At 47.5% G+C, this 21676-nt stretch overlaps 1 protein-coding gene across 1 annotated transcript; it reads left to right on the top strand.

Annotated features, from left to right (window-relative positions):
* Positions 1 to 8405: 8405 nt before the first annotated feature.
* LOC135808390 (uncharacterized) lies at positions 8406 to 21306 on the top strand. The gene is made up of 12 exons (XM_065321574.1): positions 8406 to 9461; positions 10854 to 11137; positions 11897 to 11951; positions 12831 to 12887; positions 14841 to 14998; positions 15358 to 15712; positions 17113 to 17323; positions 17994 to 18101; positions 18786 to 18924; positions 19036 to 19587; positions 20086 to 20228; positions 20656 to 21306. Exons 1-11 carry the CDS (start codon positions 8711 to 8713, stop codon positions 20191 to 20193), a joined length of 2778 nt encoding a protein of 925 aa, XP_065177646.1. The 5' UTR covers positions 8406 to 8710; the 3' UTR covers positions 20194 to 20228; positions 20656 to 21306.
* The last annotated feature ends 370 nt before the right edge of the window (positions 21307 to 21676 follow it).

Here is a 21676-nt window from a genome sequence, read left to right as displayed (position 1 = left end):
AGAGAGAGAGAGAGACTAGTACGATACATGTAATATACTCTGCCGTTTCTGTGCTGCCTTCTCTATACATACTACGCATGTAGACTGTATACATGTATGTGCATATTACCATGTCTGAAGGTGTGCGGCTTTCAATAAAAAATTAAAAAAATTAAAAAAGAGAGAATCCCAAAAAAACTATAGTGCAGGTACGCCGTCATCTCATGAAGTGGTGGGCCAAGTAGCGAAGGAAGGTTTTCAAGATAGCACGCATGCGATAGCACCAACACAATTGGTGCATAACATACTTGACAGTTAGCTGTCACTGAGCTATCGTTGCTGATAGCTTTTAAAAAGAATATTCGAAAATCCTAAAAAAAACTCTAGATCAGAGCTCCGAGCACTCTCAAGGGCAGTGAACCATGGTGAACCGCACAGTAAAAACTTGGCGACGAAGAAAGTCCAGCTCCTCTCTACGTGCTGTAGTCGCATTTACTTGGAAGCTCAGTGCAGGGTTTTCGATTGGACGGATGGACTATTTGTGGATGTTTGCGATGTGATGCCAATGACGCAATGTTGCCAAATCATTCGGGGCCTCGTCGCCTCGACCTCGCCGCTACTAGCTAGGTAGATCTTACTAGGTAATCATGGTAATACGTCGGTAGTCTGATGATTGCAAAACAAAGTACAGTCATGTAAGTCGTACATGTATCTCGAACAAGTTAGTTTGACGATGACAACATCATGACAACATTATTGTTAGTAATATTACTACGTCTTACAAGGCTCGACGACCGAGAAGGACTCGACAAGGATTCGACGTACATGTACATGCATTGTACACGATCCGATGTGCCGCGAATGTATGGGACCTGGTTCTAAAGACCACATGGGCTTTTTTAAACGACCGCTTTTGTTTGCACCGTGTCATGGTATGGCCATATGGGATGGTATGGCCATATGGGATGGTATGGCCATATGGGATGGCGCAAGTTTTACTGTGCCTCTAAAACGTGGCGCTGTCCACGAGCCTACAATTAGCACGATTCTGTATTTCATTTGCAGTATTGGCTCTAAACTCGTTACTGCCATGTAGTACTAGTATTTGAGAACGATAAGTAGCTTGTGCAAGGCCACTACTAGTTGTCAATTGTCTGAACAGAGAAGTATGCATGCGGAACATCCAACACACCTGCCCGTCCTTAGCTCCGACAGTCATCAACACATACAGAGAGCCGGCCAATCTGTTCGTGAGTGGTGAGTGTATCAAGTCCAGCGAAGGTACCACCCAAGGCGACCCGGTCGCTATGGCGATGTACGCTCTCGGTGTTCTCCCCCTCATTGAAGAAGCAGCAACAGACGGTGCCACGCAGTCTTGGTTTGCGGATGATTCTGCCGCAGGAGGCAAGTTGCAAGCAGTACGAATTTGGTGGGATCGCCTCAACGAGAGTGGTCCATCGTGCGGCTATTTCCTCAACCCGACCAAGTCTGTCCTCCTTGTCAAACCACGGTTTCTGAATGAGGCCACCAGCATATTTGCTGGAACTGGAATTGACATCCGCACAGATGGATGTCGGCATCTGGGAGCCGCGCTTGGCTCAGCAGAATTCTCCCGCTGCTTTATGGAGCGCAAGGTTCAATCCTGGGTAGAGGAGGTGATGTCGCTCAGCACTATTGCTTCGTCACAGCCCCAAGCTGCATATGCAGCGTTTGTTCACGGCCTGCGAAGCAAATGGTCCTTCCTGTCTCGAGTCATGGCTGACCTACATTTGTACATGCAGCCATTGGAGGATTCCATCAGAAACAAGTTCATCCCCGCTCTCTTAGGTGGCAGGACCGTCAACGATGATGAGCGACAGCTTCTGGCTCTGCCCTGTCGACATGGTGGTCTGGGGCTCATCACACCAGCCTCCCTCGGGGCCCAGTACGCCCACTCCAAGACCATCGTTGGCCCCCTGGTGCGGCGCATTCAGCAGCAGACTGCCACGCTTGGCGATGCCCTGCAGGAAGTGCGGAAGAACAAGCAGCTGTTGAGGGCGAAGGCAAAGACATCACTCCAAGCCGAGGCCGTCGCTCTGCATTCTGCCGCACCTCCAGAGGTTCAACGTACCATCGACCTTGCTTCGGAGCGGGGAGCATCCAGCTGGCTCACCTGCCGGCCCCTAAAGGCCCACGGCTTCACCCTCACGAAGGCTGAGTTCCGCGATGCTGTGCACCTCCGGTATGGCTGGCACCCAGTACGACTGCCAACATCATGTTCCTGTGGACAGCAGTTCACCGTCAGCCATGCCCTCTCCTGCCCGTTACGCGGTTTCCCAACCCTCCGCCACAACGAGGTACGCGACGTGACAGCTCGCCTTGCGAAGCGTGTTGGCCACCAGGTGGCTATTGAGCCACATTTGCAGCCACTCACTGGAGAGCAGCTCCGGTACCGTACTGCTGTGGGCGACGACCAAGCCCGCCTTGACGTGGTGGCTAGTGGTATTTGGGGAGGGCGGTTCGAGCGCACCTACATTGATGTCCGGGTGTTTAACCCTTTTGCGTCCTCGAATCGCCTCAACTCACTTGCTGCTAGCTACACCCGTCACGAAAAAGCCAAGCGCCGTGCCTATGAGCAGAGAATCCAAGAAGTGGAACACTCCAGCTTTGTTCCCGCAGTGTTCTCCACTACGGGAGGCATGGGGAAATCTGCCACCTCTCTGTACAAGAGGATAGCGTCCCTCATCGCCGACAAGACGGGAGAGGCCTACAGTGCCGTGATGGCTTCGATCCGGTGTCAAATCAGCTTTGCCTTGGTCCGATCCAGTGTGATGTGCCTGAGGGGTGCTAGGCGGCTCTATGCACAGGTATTTGCCGCGGACTCAGCTGCTCTTGTTGTTGCCGAGGCGGCTATCCCCTGTTGAGGTTGATGGCCGTGCTCATTTATACCATGTTCTCATAATTTCTGCTTTTCGTGTCATTCTTGCTTCTTGTGTTTGTTTGTTCTCCTCTAGTTCTCTTATGTTCGCGGAGAGGGCGGAGAGCCGGAACACAGTACCTCTTATTTTTAATTTTCTCTTTAATTACTTACTTTTTTTTTACCAGGCGTGGGCCATCCCCTGATCATAGGTGCCAAAATACGAAAAAAAAAAACATATCTCTGCCACTAAAAAAACTAGTTGTGCTGTTGTGTTGTATCTTTACTTATAAAGAAGAGGCACCTGTGACGTGTGTCTGTGTGTGTGTGTGTGTGTGTGTGTGTGTGTCACGCTCCTTATAAAGAAGAGGCACCTGTGACGTGTGTGTGTATGTCACGCTGAAGCGCTGCGGAGCAGCGCTGCCCTGAGCACGCGAAGCGTGCGCGCGAACAGTGTAGCACAGTGTAGCTAGCGGCCGCAGAAGCACTGAGCACGCGAAGCGTGCGAATCGTGTAGCTAGCGGAAGCAGCCACAGAAGCACTGAGCACGCGAAGCGTTCGAATCGTGTAGCCACCACCACGTGCTGAAGGTGGTAATGCAGACACGATCAGTACGAGACTACGAGTAGCAGTAGCAGCCGCGCGCAGAAGCACTGAGCACGCGAAGCGTGCGAATCATGTAGCCACCTAGTACCTAGCCTAGCCTAGCCTAGGCACTAGCAGCCGCACAAGCGCTGCGGACCACGTGAACCGTTCTCTGCAAATAGAAACATCTGCAACAAAACGTCAAAAGGATACAAAAGATCAGCACTGACTGCACTCTGCATCTGATCTGCAGTGAAGAGCGCATCGCACTTTTGTTCGTAAGTTTATGAATTTTTTGAGCCGCTTCATCCGCCACCAGGTGATGGACAACCCTGACCAGCCTCCCGAAGGCGTAACAGACGTCCCTCCTTCTCCTTCCAACCATGAAGAACCTCCCTCACCAGGACTTCAGCGGTCTGGCCACCACCACGTGCTGAGCACGTGTGCTGAGCACGTGTGCTGTTCATGTACTTGCTTCACCCGCATATCGCATGCCACATTCGGCCAGGCAACGCTGGCCTGGGGTGATGCTAGTAACGTTATAAAGATTAGGCATAAGCCTCATAGCAGTGGACCCACTGGGAAGCAAGTATTAGTTGCTTCGACCTCCAGGAGTGCAGGTTGACGGAAGGACAGTAAAACAAGGGCTGAAATAGCGTGCTACTTGCATCATGCCAACACTCAACAGCACCAAATGAAACAACGAATCTACTACAACATGTACACCGTACACCGTACACGTAATTATTAGTTTTTAAAATAGTTCACAGAAACCTTTAGATCACAAGTAAATACATAATAAGTCATTCAATGATTCATTCAATTCAGTAGGTGTGAGCAGTGAGCATGCACTGAGCAGGTCGTCGGTGGAGACTTGCAGCTTGCCCGAGCAGCACAGTTGAACAGCCTCTAGCTCTGTAGCCGTTGTTCCTGAGCAACTGATACGGGTACTAACTAACTTACTAAGCGTACAGTCAAACATCTTTAGGACGAACACCAAGGGACCGACGGGATTTGTTCGCAATAACGGGAGTTCTTCTTATCCATACTATCTTATACCCAGTGAATAGAGTTACAAATACTAGTTCTTCTTAAAAGCGAAAGTTTGTTTTATCAGTGTTCTTCTTAGCGAGGTTTTACTGTGCATATATGCACATGATTGTACATGTACATCAATTCTGGAAACATGACAGATCTGAAGTACATGTACCGGGTACATGTAGGTGAGAATCCCGAGAAGAAACCGCGGGCAGAGCCCCAAAGCCTCAAGGGGTAGCAGTACACAGGGCGAACTGGATCTTCCACGACTTTCAAACAATGTGTCTCGAATCGTTGTTGTTAGTAGTAGTACTGTAGTAGTAGTAGTAGTATCTATTATTTGACTAGGGGAGTCCCAACAGGCATGGCCTTGTTACAGGGAACCCTAGGTGAATCTTTGTGAGGTGAGCAAAAGTACCAGCAGATTGTGCCTGACGACAATTTGGAGGAAGAGTGTTCCACCGACTTGCCGCCAGAAAAGAAACTGAGCGCAGTCCATACCCAATATGTACAGTACTCAGTAGGTAATACTAAGGCAGCTGTATCCTGGCCACGTGTACGAGCATTTGTGTGCGGGCTAACGTTGTTGAAGTGTATTTAATTAGCGTTGCTCCACAAACAGGCGGTTTCGCCTCCTTTTATAAACAAGTGTATGTGAACGACAGAGGGGATGAGAGAGAGAGAGAGAGGCAAAAATGAAATGGGTATATACTATGTACAATAACATTGTATAAATATTGCGAAACACGTTTCCTATTCTTCAGTCCGCTATACCACAGAGTAGGCATATGCGGATAATGCCGGCAGAAAAATTGGCAGAATTCGGTACTTTTTCTGGTAAGTTTCATGCATGTTTGGTATGTGGATAAAGAAATGGAGCAGAATTCGAGGAATTGCCCGCCATAAGGTTTGTATGGTTCTGCCAATTTCACTGCTTTTCGAGCAGAATCTGCCACCTTTTCGAGCATTATCCGCCAATCCCTACCACAGAAACACACTAGCCGAAAATTCACTGTGCACTGTTGACTCCGTACATCAACTGCATTCGCCTGTATGCCTGTCAACTCCTTGATCACTTTCCAAGTCTCAGTCCCAGTGCAATGCTGAAATGCTGAAAACCTGTTTCGCTTGTGAAGTAAATACAACAGCTATCATACATTGTGTATATGGCACCAAGAGAAGATAGAAAGCTTACTACTCCTCTTGGCACTGAAGGCTGCTTCATCTTGCGATTGCGTTGAAGTGGAGCATGGCCTATGGACCCTCAATAGGCATTTCCCAAATCGGCCCGATTTTTTCGCCTAATCGGCTTTTCCATCGGCTAAGAGAATGTCCAAATTCGGCCATAATATCAGCCCCAAAGTCAGAATTCGGCTCAAAGCAGCACCGCTTGTAATACAGTACATTTACCTGCATGCTTAGACTTGGAGGCACTAAAACATCCATTTTCGGCGAATTCAGTGCGAAATTTGCAAGTTAGGCTCAACTAGCCGAGATTTCTTCACCGCCATTGATTTCGTGGTCTTTTCCTGCTGGCCGATCTAGGTAATGACTTAAGTCGCAGTCACCTTTCGCAGTATAATGGTTACAGGGATTGTATTTGCATGCTGTTGAGGCACAAAAACATCGATTTTCGGCGAATTCCGTCCCAAAATTGCATATTCGGCGAAAAGACTTCTTCAAAACCACAGTTTTCGGCGAATTGTTCGGCCGGCCGATTTGGGAAATGCCTAACACTCAACACGTCAATGAATATCTTAGGACACTCAGTTCACTGGCGCTTGGGCTGCCTGTAAATTTGCAGGAATGAAATAGATTGGTATCCAGCTTGAGCTTGCACAATGGGTAAAGAAAGGGAATTATTGACTTGGCCGCGGGTGACTCGATCTGTGTGAGCGCAGTAATCATAATAATCATGATATTTCAGGGTTCTAGCCAGTTCAAAATAGTAGGAGGGGGGGGGGCAGGGAAAACAGTTACCCCGTAACGAAGAGTATAACCCCCCCCCCCCCTCTTGCCGTAACTAAGCATCGGCGGATAATGCTCGAAAAGGTGGCAGATTCTGCTCGAAAAGCAGTAAAATTGGCAGAACCATACAAACCTTATGGCGGGCAATTCCTCGAATTCTACTCCATTTCTTTATCCACATACCAAACATGCATGAAACTTACCAGAAAAAGTACCGAATTCTGCCAATTTTTCTGCCGGCACTATCCGCATATGCCTAGCCGTAACCCATGCTTCATCTTCCACTCTCCTCTCCCCCATTTCCCCATTTTTCTTGCGATATTTATGTGGGAGACTTCCGTGATAAGCATCCATTTGCTTTTGGAGAATCCTTTTAAATAAATACAATACAAATACAATACAATACAATTTTCAATGCGAAATGCAACGTACGGGGCGAACACCTGACTTCACCCCAGACAAATGTGGCTCTAAAAAGAACACTCTAGTACTGACAATCGACTGCATTTTCGTGGAATGGTATGAAAAACACAAAAATCGGAAAATGAGTAGGGGCCTGGGGGGGGGGGGGCGCTGCGCCCCCCCCCCCCCACCCCCTTTGGCCAGAAGTAGAACCCTGTATTTGAGTCGAGAGTTGCACGAGCTACCCAATACCATGACAACTAGTGCATGTGAGTAGTGCGACTTCCTGTCTCAGCTGTACCGTACCTGCTTGGCCCATGTGGCCATGATTGTAGTGTGCCGGTGTGTAAATTAAGCAGAGTGCCAGTAAGCGGTATCTCACATTTGAATAGGTTTTGGTAAGTATGGCAATCAGATATCATCACCATGGTTATCTACTTGATGGTCATTATTTTTTTCAAACAGTTTACTGATTGCCTGTGCGAAGCTTCGAAGCCACCCCCGTACACATGGTAGATCTACACTACACTCTACAGTACAGGTCATGACCATGCTCACAGTACAGGTCACAGCAAAGACTTCTGACTGTGAGCATGGTGAGATCGGACCACAAAGGCGGCTCGCTGTGTTTTCGTGTTTGAAGTTTCGGCAAGTGAATTGATCGCAGCCCTGGGCCTATCTCTCTCTCTCTCTCTCTCTCTCTCCCTCTGTTGTCGACAACAACGCCATCCAATGAAGCCTCACATGCCTGTGCGTAGCGCCTGTGACTGTGACTGTGGTTGCAAGCGCAACTAACTCATGACCATGATGACTGCGATTACAAACGATGTTACTTACGACATGCTGGCATGGCATTCAGTTTCTCCTCGTCTCATGTCCAGTAAGGACGCGGCCTTCTGAGCCGAAGGCCTACGCGATCGTTTCCAGAGATATCAGTTCTGTTCCTATTCCACCAGAGCCCACCTCGCTAATACTGCAAGCGCGAAAACCGGGGACCAGGCCAAGGGCCTCGTACTTGCGGTCGTGCAAGGTGACAACTAACGAAATTGTTCGCGCACAGTGTTGAAATGCAATGAAATCCAGTCGCGTCACTCACGTACTCGCCCGGCGTTGCGCAGCCATAGACTTGCGAACACTGGGCTGTGGAACAATGCAAGGCGCAAACTTTACTGATGCGACTGGATTTCATTGAGCAGCGCTGTACTCTTTAGAACGCACAGCATTCGGTTGACAGTCGTAAAACCTCAGACTGAAGTGTGCATGTCCAACGGCCTACAGTAACGTTACCAGTTGTAGAACAACGAGAGTGATGGAGAGAAAAATAGACTGCCAGCCCGTGGCTGGCAGTGGCAGGGAGGTTCAGCATGTCTACTACAGCTGTCTTCCTCTCCACGGCCACGCATCGCGCCCGAGCGAGGTGCTATTGCGAATCCACAACTGCACCTCATCGTGTGTCCCGCAGGTGTCACCAGTTGCAGAATGGCCGGCAGTCTTCAAGCTGCGCGCTGGATGTACGAGCAGCTCTGCTTCAACAGCTATACTGTCTTGTACTTTCTAGCACTGCTAGTAGGAAAGTCAACAACAGTGAAAGTCAATAGCAAGACGGAGCTAAAATCTTTTAGTTTTGGTTTGCACAGTGACCGACTAGCCCCGTAGTAGTGTTCGAACACACAAGCAAGTGTCGGAACAAAGCCTCAATAGCCAGGCATCCGTGTATTCGTACTTGCACAAGCTGGTCGAAAGCGGCAGGCTGCGTGCGCAAAGTCCTGTAACTTCGGCCTTGAATTCGATGAGGCTGCTGCTGCCGCCGCCGCTGCTATCTGTGCTCGGGGAGCGACTGAGATGGAGCGTGAGAGTGACATAGGAGCCATGCAACGGTGCCCTAGCGTGGACCCGCTGAGCTCTTATATTAACCATGCTTCTTCCGGATCGAATGGAAGTGTGTTGCCAACCCCTGCACAAGCAACTGGAGCAGCAGCCTCGTCTTTCATCTCTCCCCTTGGGCCGTCGTCCATGGTGCAGCATAGTGCTTGTGTCCCCGGTATGAACGGCTCCGGCTCAAGTTTGAGTATGATGGCCGGTCCGTCGTATATGACCGGTCTTCACGGCCAACCAGGTAACATGGCCGGTTCTCTCTATTCCGCCCCTGAGCTGAAGACGGAGAGGAAGTTATTCCTACCATTCCTGGAGCAACTGCTCGACGAGGAGACAATCGAGGGACTGCACTGGATCGACAGGGACAAGCGGATTTTTCGCATGCCCTGGAAGCACATGAAGCGGCATGACTATATCCAGGAGAAGGACGCAGCACTGTTCAAAGCATGGGCGATCAACTCTGGTAAATACAAAGAAACTGATCCGGACCCGTCGCGCTGGAAGATTAACTTTCGGAGCGCTCTGAACACCATGAAACACGTGTTCGTGGAGATAATGGATGAGAATGTGGATCGAGACGACTGCCGCATCTTTCGCATTGCCGTGCCGCCAACGGAGACTGCTGCCGCAAATCGTAGAAAGCGAGCCATGATACCCGTGCTGGCACAGCGCACCACTGGGCAAGCGCCCATCAAGCCATGTCCGGTGACGGCAGCAAGTAAGTAGCAACCGAATGTCTTTCTCTTTTTCTTTGTGTTTCCACCCAGGCGAAAAGGAACAGGAGGCCGCTGCTGTTGGCAGTGCTGCTGCCAAGCAGCTTGGTGGCTGCTGACAAGCACGCGTCCAACTGCTGGTCACCACACGTGCCACTTGCAATGCCCTGCATGCATGCACTGCACTGCCGCAGTACACTGTATACTACATCATTGTCATCGTGCATCACTCATGCCATCACTGCATCAGTGCATCAGTGCAGTGTCGATAGCAAGGCTACGCGGCGCGGACCTACGCGGCGTAGATCCACGTGTTGTTGATAGGGGGCGTTGATACTCTAGTCTTGAGTCTTGGACTTGGCTACATCATGTACATACACTGATACAGTAGTCATTCAGCACAAAGATTATTGTAGATCGTCCATGGTACTATAGCTAGACCCTCTACCGGTACAGCAGAAAAAGGCTTTTGGTTTCGCCACAAATCAATGATAGCTGGGCTATTCAGTTTCAATAGAAAAATGCATCCAAGTGGAACCAGTGTACCTCATGTGACTTGCGCTAATGCAAAAATCTCATAATCTCATAATGTGTACATGTGCAGTGTAAACTGCTGTGCGTCACGCCCAATGATTTTCAAGTAGAGTCTTTGTGCACTAGGTCTGTGGACAGATGCAGATGTGTCCCTGTGCTAGTCTGCAGCCCCAGGTTTCACCCAGTATCAAAGTACCAAACGCCTGGACCATGCAAACACCATCAATCATGCACCAGTGTATGATCTATGATGGTGCCTATCTATGAAGTAGCACTGTGAACACAGTCAACTTGGCTATGAACGACTGCGGATATAACGACAATTCGCGAATAACGGCAGAATTTCCTTGCCCAGAGCAAAGTCCCATCCAACTGTAACACGTATAATGAGACTTCGGGTATAAGGACACTTCGCGAATAAGGACACTTTTCTGATGCTACGCCGAGTGTCATTATACGCAAAGTTGACAGGACACAACATTTCGGCAACTACAGTATTGATTTTCGGCTATAGTCGGCATCGAACTAAAACGCCGAAATTAAAACCCTGATCAAATTCTCACAGCGGCTTTGGAGATTTACAAAGTACTAGTATTAATTAACCCCGTGCCGAAAATAAATCGCTGCCGAAATGTCAAAATCCGTGTGTGAAGTGCAGAAAGTGTTGCAGCGCAGAAATGTTGTATATTTACTGTAGACTAGTGGTAGACCTACTTGTAAGTATAAGTATGCTTCATCTGAAGTTTTGATTAGTATGTTGTTCTATATCAGCAGTTACATGACCATATCAGTTCGAATACATCTTGACGCGTCGCTGTGGTGTTGATGATGCTCACTGCACCTGTACTATTCTCCCAATCCAGTGCCAACGTTTGCAGACTATGGCCAGACTACTTCTCAGACCTCTGACCAGGTGCACTGGCAGCAGCAGCAGCAGCAGCAGCAGCAGCAGCAGCAACAGATGGTATCGGGTGGTGGTATGCAAGCCTCTGGCCATGGCTGGGCAATGGGCCGTGTTTCCCATGCGCCGGGGCAGGGCGCAATGCCCTGGGCAGGGCAGAGCATGGGGCAGGTGCAAGTTGGGTGGTCGCATACGGGCATTACGCAGGAGCAGCATTCCGAGATGCTACGGTTGCAGGAGGCGCAGGTAAGATATTACTGTCAAATGCCTGCCATAACCCATTATGTGTATAGTGTTGCATTCCAGTGATATGCACACACTCATGTGCAGCCGAACGTTTTGGAGGCATTGAGCTCTGCATACTTTGGGTTTTCCTTCAGTTTCTCACGCAGGTCCCATGCGTTTTGTGTGACAGTAAGGAGGTCTTTCAGCCTGTTGGGTTTACTGTTGCAATCTGACAAGCAGCGTACTTTACCAGAAATACAGATTTGAACTTGCATGGACAAGGTCAGCCACCCCAGCTCCTCCTTTTTCAGGCTTGCCAAAACAATGTTTTACTATGACTGCGGGTGTTGGGTACGCATGCTGTTTTGTAATTCCTGTGATCATGCACTATCTTTTGGGTGAGCAACGTGGACAATGCGACTACAGAAAAAGTCCAGTGTTGCATTCTCTCCTGGTACCGGATTTCATTAACCAGTTATTTATAAGCTTGCATGCAGTATTTTTCTCCTCACCAGACCACCTACATGTACATGAACATCAGTATGAGTGGATGCATGTGTGTGTGTGTGTGTGTGTGTGTGTGTGTGTGTGTGTGTGTGTGTGTGTGTGTGTGTGTGTGTGTGTGTGTGCGTGTGTGTGTGCGCTCATGTACGTGTGTGTGTGTGTGTGTGTGTGTGTGTGTGTGTGTGTGTGTGTGTGCCTGTGAATGCATGTGCATGTGTGCATATATGCATGTGGGCATGCGTATGAACGTGTCACATGCACTGTGTTCATTTGCAGGCGGGATTGCACGATGCAATAGAGATAGCAAAAGCACAGTTCAACCTAGAAAATGGTGAGTAGTCCGCATCCTTGTTGGACATTGAACCATAAAGATAACTTGTAGCAGCACAGGATCCCAGCGAAAACTTCATTTGCCGATGATTATCAGCTTAATTGAAGCTGATCCCTCCCACCACGCCCGCAAATACTGCTCATCCTCTTCCGATACACTGTGTTGCTTCTGGGTTGGTTTTACGGCAAGGGGGGGGGGGGGACCGTATGTTGCCATGTGTGCCAAAGTCGCTTCACGAATAGGCGATTGACAAGTTACGGAAGTTAGAGTAGGTGGGAAGGGGGGGGGGGTCAGCAGTACTTTATTGCATTCCATTATGCATGTTTGCAAGTGACAAAGGCTATTCATTTCTGCTGTAAACTGAGGAAAGAGCGAGCAAGACAAGGCGGCACCCCTAAAATGTCAACGTAGGTTCAGCATTCATATAATGACGATGAATGACATGCACCAGCCATCCTACACATATGTGGCTGTGCACCCCCCCCCCCCCTCCTAAAAGGGGGACCAGCTATGCCCCTGTTCAGATAAGAAATGCCCCGGATACTCAGTACACTTTCCTGTTCACCATGGGGTGCGTCTTATCAGAATTCTACTGAATGCAACCTTTTTAATGTTGACCCTAATCTGAGGCGAATGCCGAATGGTGGGCAAAACCCAGAACATTGGTGAGGAGACTAAGGATGTTTTTTTTGCAGCGGGGAGACATTTCAGTTGGTGTGCGTTGAGACTAAGTGTCAAGCCACGAGATTGCATATAAAATTAATATGGTCACAGTGAGGAGGATGAAGAATTGAGAGAACGTGTAAAGAGGATGCGACTATGAACAGTATGAGAGAGAGAGAGCATTATTCTTCTTTCCTTGATCCTGTGTGTCGGCAGTTGGTGAAAGTGGAGAGCCCATCACTCTGGAGGGAACGTTTCACGTGATCTATTGTGGTAAGACACGAGTAACAACCAACATAGGGTCCGGGTGGGGGGGGGGGGGGCAGCCTAAAAGAGGTATCAGGGTTGTGTGCCATGCACCCTCCCAACACTCTCCAAGCGGTCTCTGGGCTGCACCAATCGATGAAATACATTAAAATTGGGAATTGGCATAGCCCAGAGACCGCTTGGAGAGTGTTGCGGAGATGTATGGATATACTGGATGGCTACAGTGGAGGCTGTGAATATTGAGAAAGGGTTGTGTGCAGTTGAAACATTTGAAACATGTCTGATTTCACACATGTACACGTGTGGACACAGAGAGACATGTACTGTAGTGTTTCGTATGAACACGAGCCTCCTAGTAGAATCCTGTTTGAATGCAAGCCTGATTTTCAAGACGCACTGTCGGCACATAAATATCAGTGTTGACATCCATGGAAATACCTGGTTTGAAAACCTTCTCTTACATTCACTTGTGTACCTACCTATTGCGACCTACCTACATGTATAATTATAGGATTTCCCCACCATGGCTGCTTAAAATCGCCCGCATCACATGCTTATTGGCACTATGTCATCGTGATTGTGGAATAATAATAAAAATAAAAATAATAATAAAACAGGAACACCTAAGACATGCATGCGTGCCTCCTTTGACAGAAACCACATCCTGGCAAGAAGACAAACCGAGTAGGAATAGCTAAACATGTCATCCCTTCGATGGGCCTGGCTCTTCTCACCAGGAACCACTGGAAGCGTGCAACTCTAGAAGCATAAAATACATACATTATATTAAAGAAGAAATGAGGACCTTGCAAGGAAGGGGATAAATTAATCCTTGGCTCTGCACCCGACTAGTTGTCTTAAAGGCTAAAGATTATAATCATAGGCTTTTAAAGGCTGAAGTATACGTGTTGCATTCCGCTGGGAGTGCTGCTTTCCTGCAAGATTGAATAGAGAGCTTCATCAGTGCCGTTTACTTGTGCTTGGGTGGTAGCCACCAATCTTTTAAAAAAAAGTGCTGTCCAGGCTGATGGGAGACGTGAGCCACAACACGGGGAGCAGACCACTTCCCTTTGGGGATGATACCAGTTTTTTTAATCACTTGCGAGAAGTTATGAATCTCATGATGCACTCTATACATCCTGGCACCCCTACAACTGCCCCATATTGGCATATTCGGTTTGGGAAGTCTACACATCATCAGCATGCACTGCATGCGAAATTTCCTGTTAAAGCCAGCTGTTGTTGTTGTTGTTGTTGTTGTTGTTTTTGTTTTTGTTTTTTTTTATTGAAAAACCACAAACCTTCAGACATGTGAATGTGCACATGATAATAACAGTGTACATACGTATGTATCGAGAAGGCAGCACGGAAACGGCAGTGGTGGTGAGGCCTGGGCAGCTCGTCCGACCGTGGGTCTCGGAGTCAACACTGGGCAGACGCACCGGGGGGGGGGGGGGGGTAGCTTAGGAGATAAGGGATGAAGCCAGCATGATCATAGTATGTAATGCATATGCAGAAGTAATAATGATGTTAATCTTAAAAACAATAGTGCGGTGGACCTGCGCAGAGGAAAGGCATCATGGACATGATCTACGTGTATAATATAATAATAATAATATTATAAGTGTTGTTGTTGTTGTTGTTGTTGTTGTTGTTGTTGTTGTTGTTGTTGTTGTTGTTGTTGCTGCTGCTGCTGCTGCTGCTGCTGCTGCTGCTGCTGCTGCTGCTGCTGCTGCTGCTGTTGCTGCTGCTGCTGCTGCTGCTGCTGCTGCTGTTGTTGTTGTTGTTGTTCAACAACAACAACAACAACAACAACAGTGTTGTTGTTGTTGTTGTTGTTGTTGTTGTTGTTGTTGTTGTTGTTGTTGTTGTTCCTCAACACAATTGTGTAGCTGGTGGTAAGGCGGACGTGCAAACTTTACTGATGTCTCGCATGAACGTTCCTGTGTTTTGGTCCAGGATCAGTGAGCAGTGTAACCCTTCATATTATACTCCAGCTATCGTTTCCACGCCAACCACCTGATGTTATTGTGGTACATGCTGAGGACGTGGACTTATGTCGACGCTGTGAAAGTCTCATTCAGCAGATGGACTACAACCTGTATTGGTCTTATCGTGTAAGTGATGATTTCACCGTACCCATTTACTGCTGCTGCTGCTGCTGCTGCTGCTGCCAATGCAATAGAGAATGTCCGTATGCGCTGCATGCACATATGTTTGAGTGTGCGTGTGCATGGGTGGTTATGCTCGGTAACTCGCCACGGCTGTCCTGCACCGGCTCTGGTTATGCATGGGCATGTGCCTACTAACTGTTAGTATGTGTGTTTGGAGTGGTGGTGGGGTGTCTAGGGTAGCCGGGGCTAGGATTTCTCCATGTGTCTCCCACCTTACAGCTATACCATGATCATCTACATGTTTAGTTTTCCAGTACTTATTCTGTATCCTCCTCTTTTCTGTTCTGTGGTGGCGTGCACAGTCGTGCAACTTGATTGGCTTCTTGGATTCCCTCGCCACTGAGCTGGAGAGGCATGACTTGAGAGAGGTGATATGCACGACGCCACCATTGCGGGTACTGTTGAACTGCCGCGCCAAGCGTCCTTCTAGAAAGCAACGTCCGCGCGGCTGGCAGACGCATGGCCGAACGGGGCGCAGCGAAGGCTCGCCACTCGATGCTCAGTCTGATCCGTCAGAAGCTCAAGGAGCAGCAGACAGCGGTGAGGCTGCTGCAGGTGACAACGCTGGCCAGTCGGAGTCCCAGCAAGGGAACCGTAAGAAGAGAAAGCACTCGGCATTCCAGCCTTATCGGAAGCCGGAAGGCCAAGGAGAATCTGGTAAGTGATCTCGAATATTAGCCTTGGTCAATTAGGTAACAAAAAGCTATCCGCAATAGAATGGTTTCACATCTTTGTCATGCAACTAAATTTGTGCAGAAAATGATCAAGGCATGTGACAGCAAATCTAATGTGGCCGACATCATCTGACCCATAGATGTAGGGTTTGACTGGAGCGGGGAAAATCTGACTGTCCCTTGAGGTCACAGTGAATTGACTCCATAGGACTGAAGACTTCCCGGCATTTCATGGAGGTTAGTGAGCAGTATGATATCCCACCAACAGTAGGAAATAGATGTTATTATTATATTAGTGTTATGAGGAAGCTCAATGCCTATCAGAAACTAGACCTTCAAATGCACAGTTTAGCGACTGATATGGCGGTGCCCTTGTCTGAATTTATGGTTTTTTATTTTTTTTTTATAACACCCCACGCGATGTGTTTTGACTTGAGTACTGCATAAGCTAGGTCACATTGAGGAGACCTTGGGCTAATGGAATGTACATATTTGATGAAAAAGAGCGCGCCTAGATTCTTATACCGTATGTCAGCGCCTTTAAAGCCATGGCCTTATATTTGAAACACCGCTGCTTTCCTAGGTATTTTAGATGCAAAATGACTCGCCCACTACGCCATGCCATAAAAGTCAAAGTCCACACAGAAATTGTAATCTAAATCTACTTGTTCACCCTTTCTGCTGGGCTGTAAGTTTGTTAGCATAGTACTTATTCCTTCATTTTTGAAAAATATACTTCAAATGTCATTTCGTTTATTAAGCCCATGGCTTTATAACTGAGACTGGCTTTATAATCGAATATAATTCCATGGGTTTAAAGGTGCGGACATACGGTAATTATTTTGTTCCGGTAGCCGGTGCTGTTTCCGAATGCGGACTGGTCATGGTTTCAAAATGTAGGGTATCCACATGCTATTACATTCTAGCATTTTTTTAAACTTTAACTCTGTGTTGATACGTGGTCGACGCATCCGCTCCAACAAAGAAAATCGCTGAAAACTTATTATTTGGCAGTGTTTCGGTCCGTGTCGTTTCTCTTTACCAGCTTGACTATTCTTTAGCCCGCCATCTTTGAAGAACCTGAATTCCTTTTTTCTGCTGGAACTGAGACAGAATTATGCTATAACTTACTTGAACTTTATGATCTACTCAACTCTCAACGCTTTAGTGGCTTCATTTGCACCTTGAGCATGAAGGGTGGTGGAGTACTCGTTTTTACCAAGTCGCACACAAACCGTGACTTATTTGCTTGGAGTTTGATATCAGATGTTCTCTCGTGTGACCCGTGGCATGTGTTTACTGTATACTTTGAGTTGTATGCCGAATGCAATTCTGTGTGGACAGGAATCCCATTTTTCATTAAATTTGTGTGTGTGTTCATAGGCACTACGACAGGGAGTCCAAAGCGTATCAGGACACTTGGTCCGCCGCCTCTAGCAAGGCTCTCAGACCAGGAGGAGATCAACAAAAGCGGTGCACGCGCAATGCGTGGTCACGAGGCTGACCAGACGGACCTGACGAATAGCTCGCTGCGTAGTGGTGATCGTGACAATGAAGAGCAGACAGCCAGACAAGTTGGCAAGTATCATGATGGGTAAGGTGTCAGTATCAAGTATGCAGCCAATTACGTCGATCCTCTGGGGAAACCCTTCGCAGTATAGCTTTACAAGTGAGGTGGAACATAATTATATTGCAACTCAGAGTTTCACGCTTGCGCCATCATCAGACAAAATTTATTCGAGTAATATAGCTTTAAACTCTGGGGACAAAAAAACAGAATGGAGAATAGCTTTTATAGTCAAGGATCTTTTACCATGCAATTATTTTCTATTACTAGTATTTACTACACAGCTGTTGATGTGTGCGCATTTACCCTCCCTGCCTCGGGATGATGTTTCCTTTTGCTGATGCATTGGGCATTGTCGATTGCAATGCTTTCCGACCGCGGCCACTAACGTTGATCTGTGAATCATATCCCACTAATGGCACGGGTTCAAAGTAACTCATGTATGTTGCAATGGGTATTCACATGCGGTTCTGTATGGGTCTGAGACACATGCATAATCTTGTTCGGAAGTAGGGTGCACAATACCCTGCATCGATCATTGTGTCAGACACATACTAAATCATTAGATTAGAATTCAGTCTACTCATGCTAGTAGGTAATCATGGCTCCTGGCCATGATTTTACACACAGTACCAACAAGCTATTCTGTATTACCCATCTGTATTTCTGCGCCTTTCTGCGTCTGCTCCTTTACCAGAGCTGGTGAGATGCTACTGGACAGCAACTTTCCAGATTTGAAGGCTTACTGTATCTACTTGGAAGACCAATGCGCTGCAAAGGATCTACAGTTGCAAAAGAAGAGCAGGTAGGAGTGTACCCGTACTGTGCATGGCTTCATATCCCAACCACCTGGGCACTACTTGGGAAGCAGAGGGCACAAGGTTCAAGTCATGCTGGCTCGCAAGCGGAAGGATTTTTTCCAGCCGTGCTGCGACCCACAGTTAATTGGGAAATCGTGGCCTGGCACGCAGGGAAACGTAGATGCAGCGAATTGGATTTTTGGTCTTTTACCACTTTGTTGGTGGGTTTGATCAACTCACCTCCCACCGCTTTAGGAGCTGTATCTGTGCCTTAGATCTCTGCAGGGTAGTGGTGTTCCTACGGATGCTGAAAACTCAGTCACACGCCACCCTTGAATTTTTTGATTTGATGAGATAAGCGAGAAGTTGACCTGAGAGACATCAGATCTACATTAGAGATCAAGAGTACGTGTAGTTAACTGAGAGGTTAATAACTTAGAGAGGAGAGCCAGCTGCGTAGGTAAAGCTTTCTTCACCTTGAACTACATGCAAATGGATTACTTTCATGAGTTCTCCTCACAGCTCTGTGCTTCCAGGTATGCAGACACGACTTCACTGGTATCACAGAAAAATGATTGTCTTCTTCGGATAAGATTCGGTAGACACAGAATCACCTTCAAGAGAGTCCAGCAGGGCTGACATACGTGTACGTACGATATCATTTTGTTGGCCTGTGTTTGCGTATTTAGTTCATTGAAAGATTATCAAGCACGCATTGCTGAGTTGGACCGGGCTTACAACGACATGCAACATCATGTCCAGCGGCAAGTATTCGAAATATCAGATCTTCGCCAGTGCCTGGATGTCAAGCAAGCACTTGTTGACAAGGTGAGTGAAGCCACCAAATTATTGATTTTCTTTGATCTCTGTCTCCAGCAGACTGGGCATGTACCAACACAGTTTTTGTATGTGTCTGCTTGGCCTCATTTTTCCCTGCAGCTTGAATCCCAGCTGAGTGTTTCCAAGTACTATCTGACATCAGCCCAGCAGAAGCTAAACAAAGCCCCGTACTTGTCACAAGTGCGCAGGGATGATCGCGAGGTGGTCGACATACTAGTACGCCGCAAGCCACAGCCGGTGCACGCCGCCATGAGCATTCCGAATGAACATGACGCAAACGAGAACGAGTCTGAACAGATGGGCGGAAGGCACACAGGAGGAGAGGACTCAGTTGGCAACAGTAGTCGGAGACTCCTAGCAACCGCAGCTACGGTGCCCATCGGTTTTGGTGATGAAGGCAAGGACCATGAAGCAGATGCAGAGACCGATAGCATCCATCCTGTTGAGCATATCAAGAAAGTGACGGATTACGAGTCAAAGTGTGTTCCCTGGGAAGGGTTCTCCAGTGACAGTAGCAGGGCTGCTTCACCCACTGCCTTGATTTTGGACACGGCTGGAGACAGTGACTGTGCGGAGGAGGCGGAAACAAGGACAGCACGCCTTGGGAACCTCTATTTCGAAGATGATGCTCCATCTCCACCTGGCATGCAGGTATCATGAGTGCTCTGATGCTTGTGAATATACATGCACCCTTGGTTACACAGAATGTTTAGTGAAAGCCATGGCTCAAGTTACTCAGGTTTGCAACATACATGTCCACTGCAGGCCAACAGTTTGCCATGGCTGTGCATTCACGTAAAATGTTCTCACTGACAGGGACTTAGGGTTCTAGCTAGCTACAATAGATTGTGTGAGATGTCCTACTCCCCACCGTCAGGATAAATCCCGAAAGTAACTGCATGCAATGGCCAGTATAGCAGTCTGAGAAGGAACTATGTACATGTACGGTCATACTCATAGTAATTTGATAGAGATGTGCATAAGTTACTCCTGCAGTTCGATCTGTAAGGCCGGTAGTGTTCTTCTTAAGCAAAGGTGTGCAGAATTCGGGAGAGGCATAGTATATGTTTGGGCAAACTCTCTGAATCATCGTCTATAATTCACAATGTGTTTCTAATACAAGTACATGGCCCTCTACTGTTCTTTCAGGGAGAATCACATTCAGGTGCAGCAAACCATGCTGATGATTCCCCGGCACCGGTGAGACAAACTGCTACCAATACTGCTAGTGGAGAAGCTGAAGAAAGGAAGGAGTGACCTCTACTTGACAACATCGTGAATGTGAAGAGATGGTAAGAATCCAAACTTACTTCGGTAAAGTTGGATGAATGCGTTAGATTGCATTGATACGTAACAATGGCAGATGATGTCTTGTCTAATGACGCTCCTTTTTCAGTATTGTAATTTGTGTTGGTGGGCTTTCACAAGTCAACTACTTGAAGTAATAACGTGAGTCACCCTGGCCTCTGCATGTACTGGCAGCTAATTGAACATTTGTTCATATAGCCCTTTCCACAATGTTGTTTATGACTGTGTGTGTGTGTGTGACGTGTGTGTGTGTGCATGTGCGTGTGCATGCACGCATGTGTTTATATGTGCATGTGTGTGTGTGTGTGCATGTGTGTGTGTGTGTGTGTGCATGTGTGTGCATGTGTGTGTGTGTGTGTGTGTGTGTGTGTGACGTGTGTGTGTATGTGTGTGTGTGTGTGTGTGTTTCAGGTGTATGTGCAGGTGTTTGTACAATCCCCGTTGTTCCATTCAAGGCAGTCTAGCACTGACGGATGTCAGCATTGGGGAAATCAAAGAATCGGCAAGTTGTACTTAACTAGGGTTCTGGTGCCATTGCTTGGGAGTATTGTGCCAGTCATTTAATATGTGGAAGAAGATACCGAGGAAGGTCGGCATCAGTACGGTGCTCAGTCACATCTACCTGCGTATATGAAATTACGAAGTCTTGAAACAGCCGTGCCAACCAGTATAACACCTGATGTTGCGACATCCGGTATCATATGCTGCATTCCACTGTGGCTGCTAACGGCCGCCATTGCCGGTGTTCGACGTACGATTGTCACATATTGGAGTCATTGCTCAAATTCTACTTTTTTTTAAAGTATTTTCAGGATGATCAACGTGATGAAGGAACTTTAATTTGTGTTTGCAAACTATGTAAACCGCACAGAGTACTTGGGATTTTAGTAGAGAGTAATTCTATCCGATGCAGTCTTCTCGCGTATTTCTTCATTTATTGTATGGATGGAAACAGCTAATTTAAAACTTCATTTTATTGTTCCGACAAGCCACACTGCATCCTCAGTTGCAAGTTAAAATTTACACTAATAATAACTGTCTAATAAAACAGTCTAAAAGAGAGTACATGGTAAATATGCGCAGAGACTCCGCTCCCAATATGCACGAAGACTCCGCTCTAGCCATTCACTATAGCCATACATCCTCACAGCACTCATTGTTGTGCTTGATATAATGGAAAAGAAAAGGGGCATAAAGACTGAGTGCCAGCCAGCCGGTTAGATCGAAGTCCACACATCCTTGTACGCCAATCGGTACATACATACATACATACATACATAAAGGTCAAAAAGAATGGTTTCACCAATTATAGAAACATACGTTGTAACGCTGCGTTTCATGCACATAGCTAAATGCTAAGGCAATCATCAGACAACTAATGCTTTTGTCGCGGGATAGCTTGTTCTTATTGTGAGGGATACGCATGGGCATG

Source organism: Sycon ciliatum, chromosome 2 (genome assembly GCF_964019385.1).
Source record: "Sycon ciliatum chromosome 2, ocSycCili1.1, whole genome shotgun sequence".
Taxonomy (NCBI): domain Eukaryota; kingdom Metazoa; phylum Porifera; class Calcarea; order Leucosolenida; family Sycettidae; genus Sycon; species Sycon ciliatum.
The sequence above is the reverse complement of the archived record's forward strand: the minus strand, read 5'-3'. Positions and strand labels throughout refer to the sequence as shown.

What these genes read in the sequence shown, in the direction of transcription:
- LOC135808390 (XM_065321574.1), top strand. Translation starts at nt 8,711, where the DNA reads ATGGAGCGTGAGAGTGACATAGGAGCCATGCAACGGTGCCCTAGCGTG. An exon ending in ATGTCCGGTGACGGCAGCAA is followed by an intron (nt 9,462 to 10,853) that starts GTAAGTAGCAAC and finishes CTCCCAATCCAG; the next exon opens with TGCCAACGTTTGCAGACTAT. An exon ending in GGAAGGCCAAGGAGAATCTG is followed by an intron (nt 15,713 to 17,112) that starts GTAAGTGATCTC and finishes GTGTGTTCATAG; the next exon opens with GCACTACGACAGGGAGTCCA.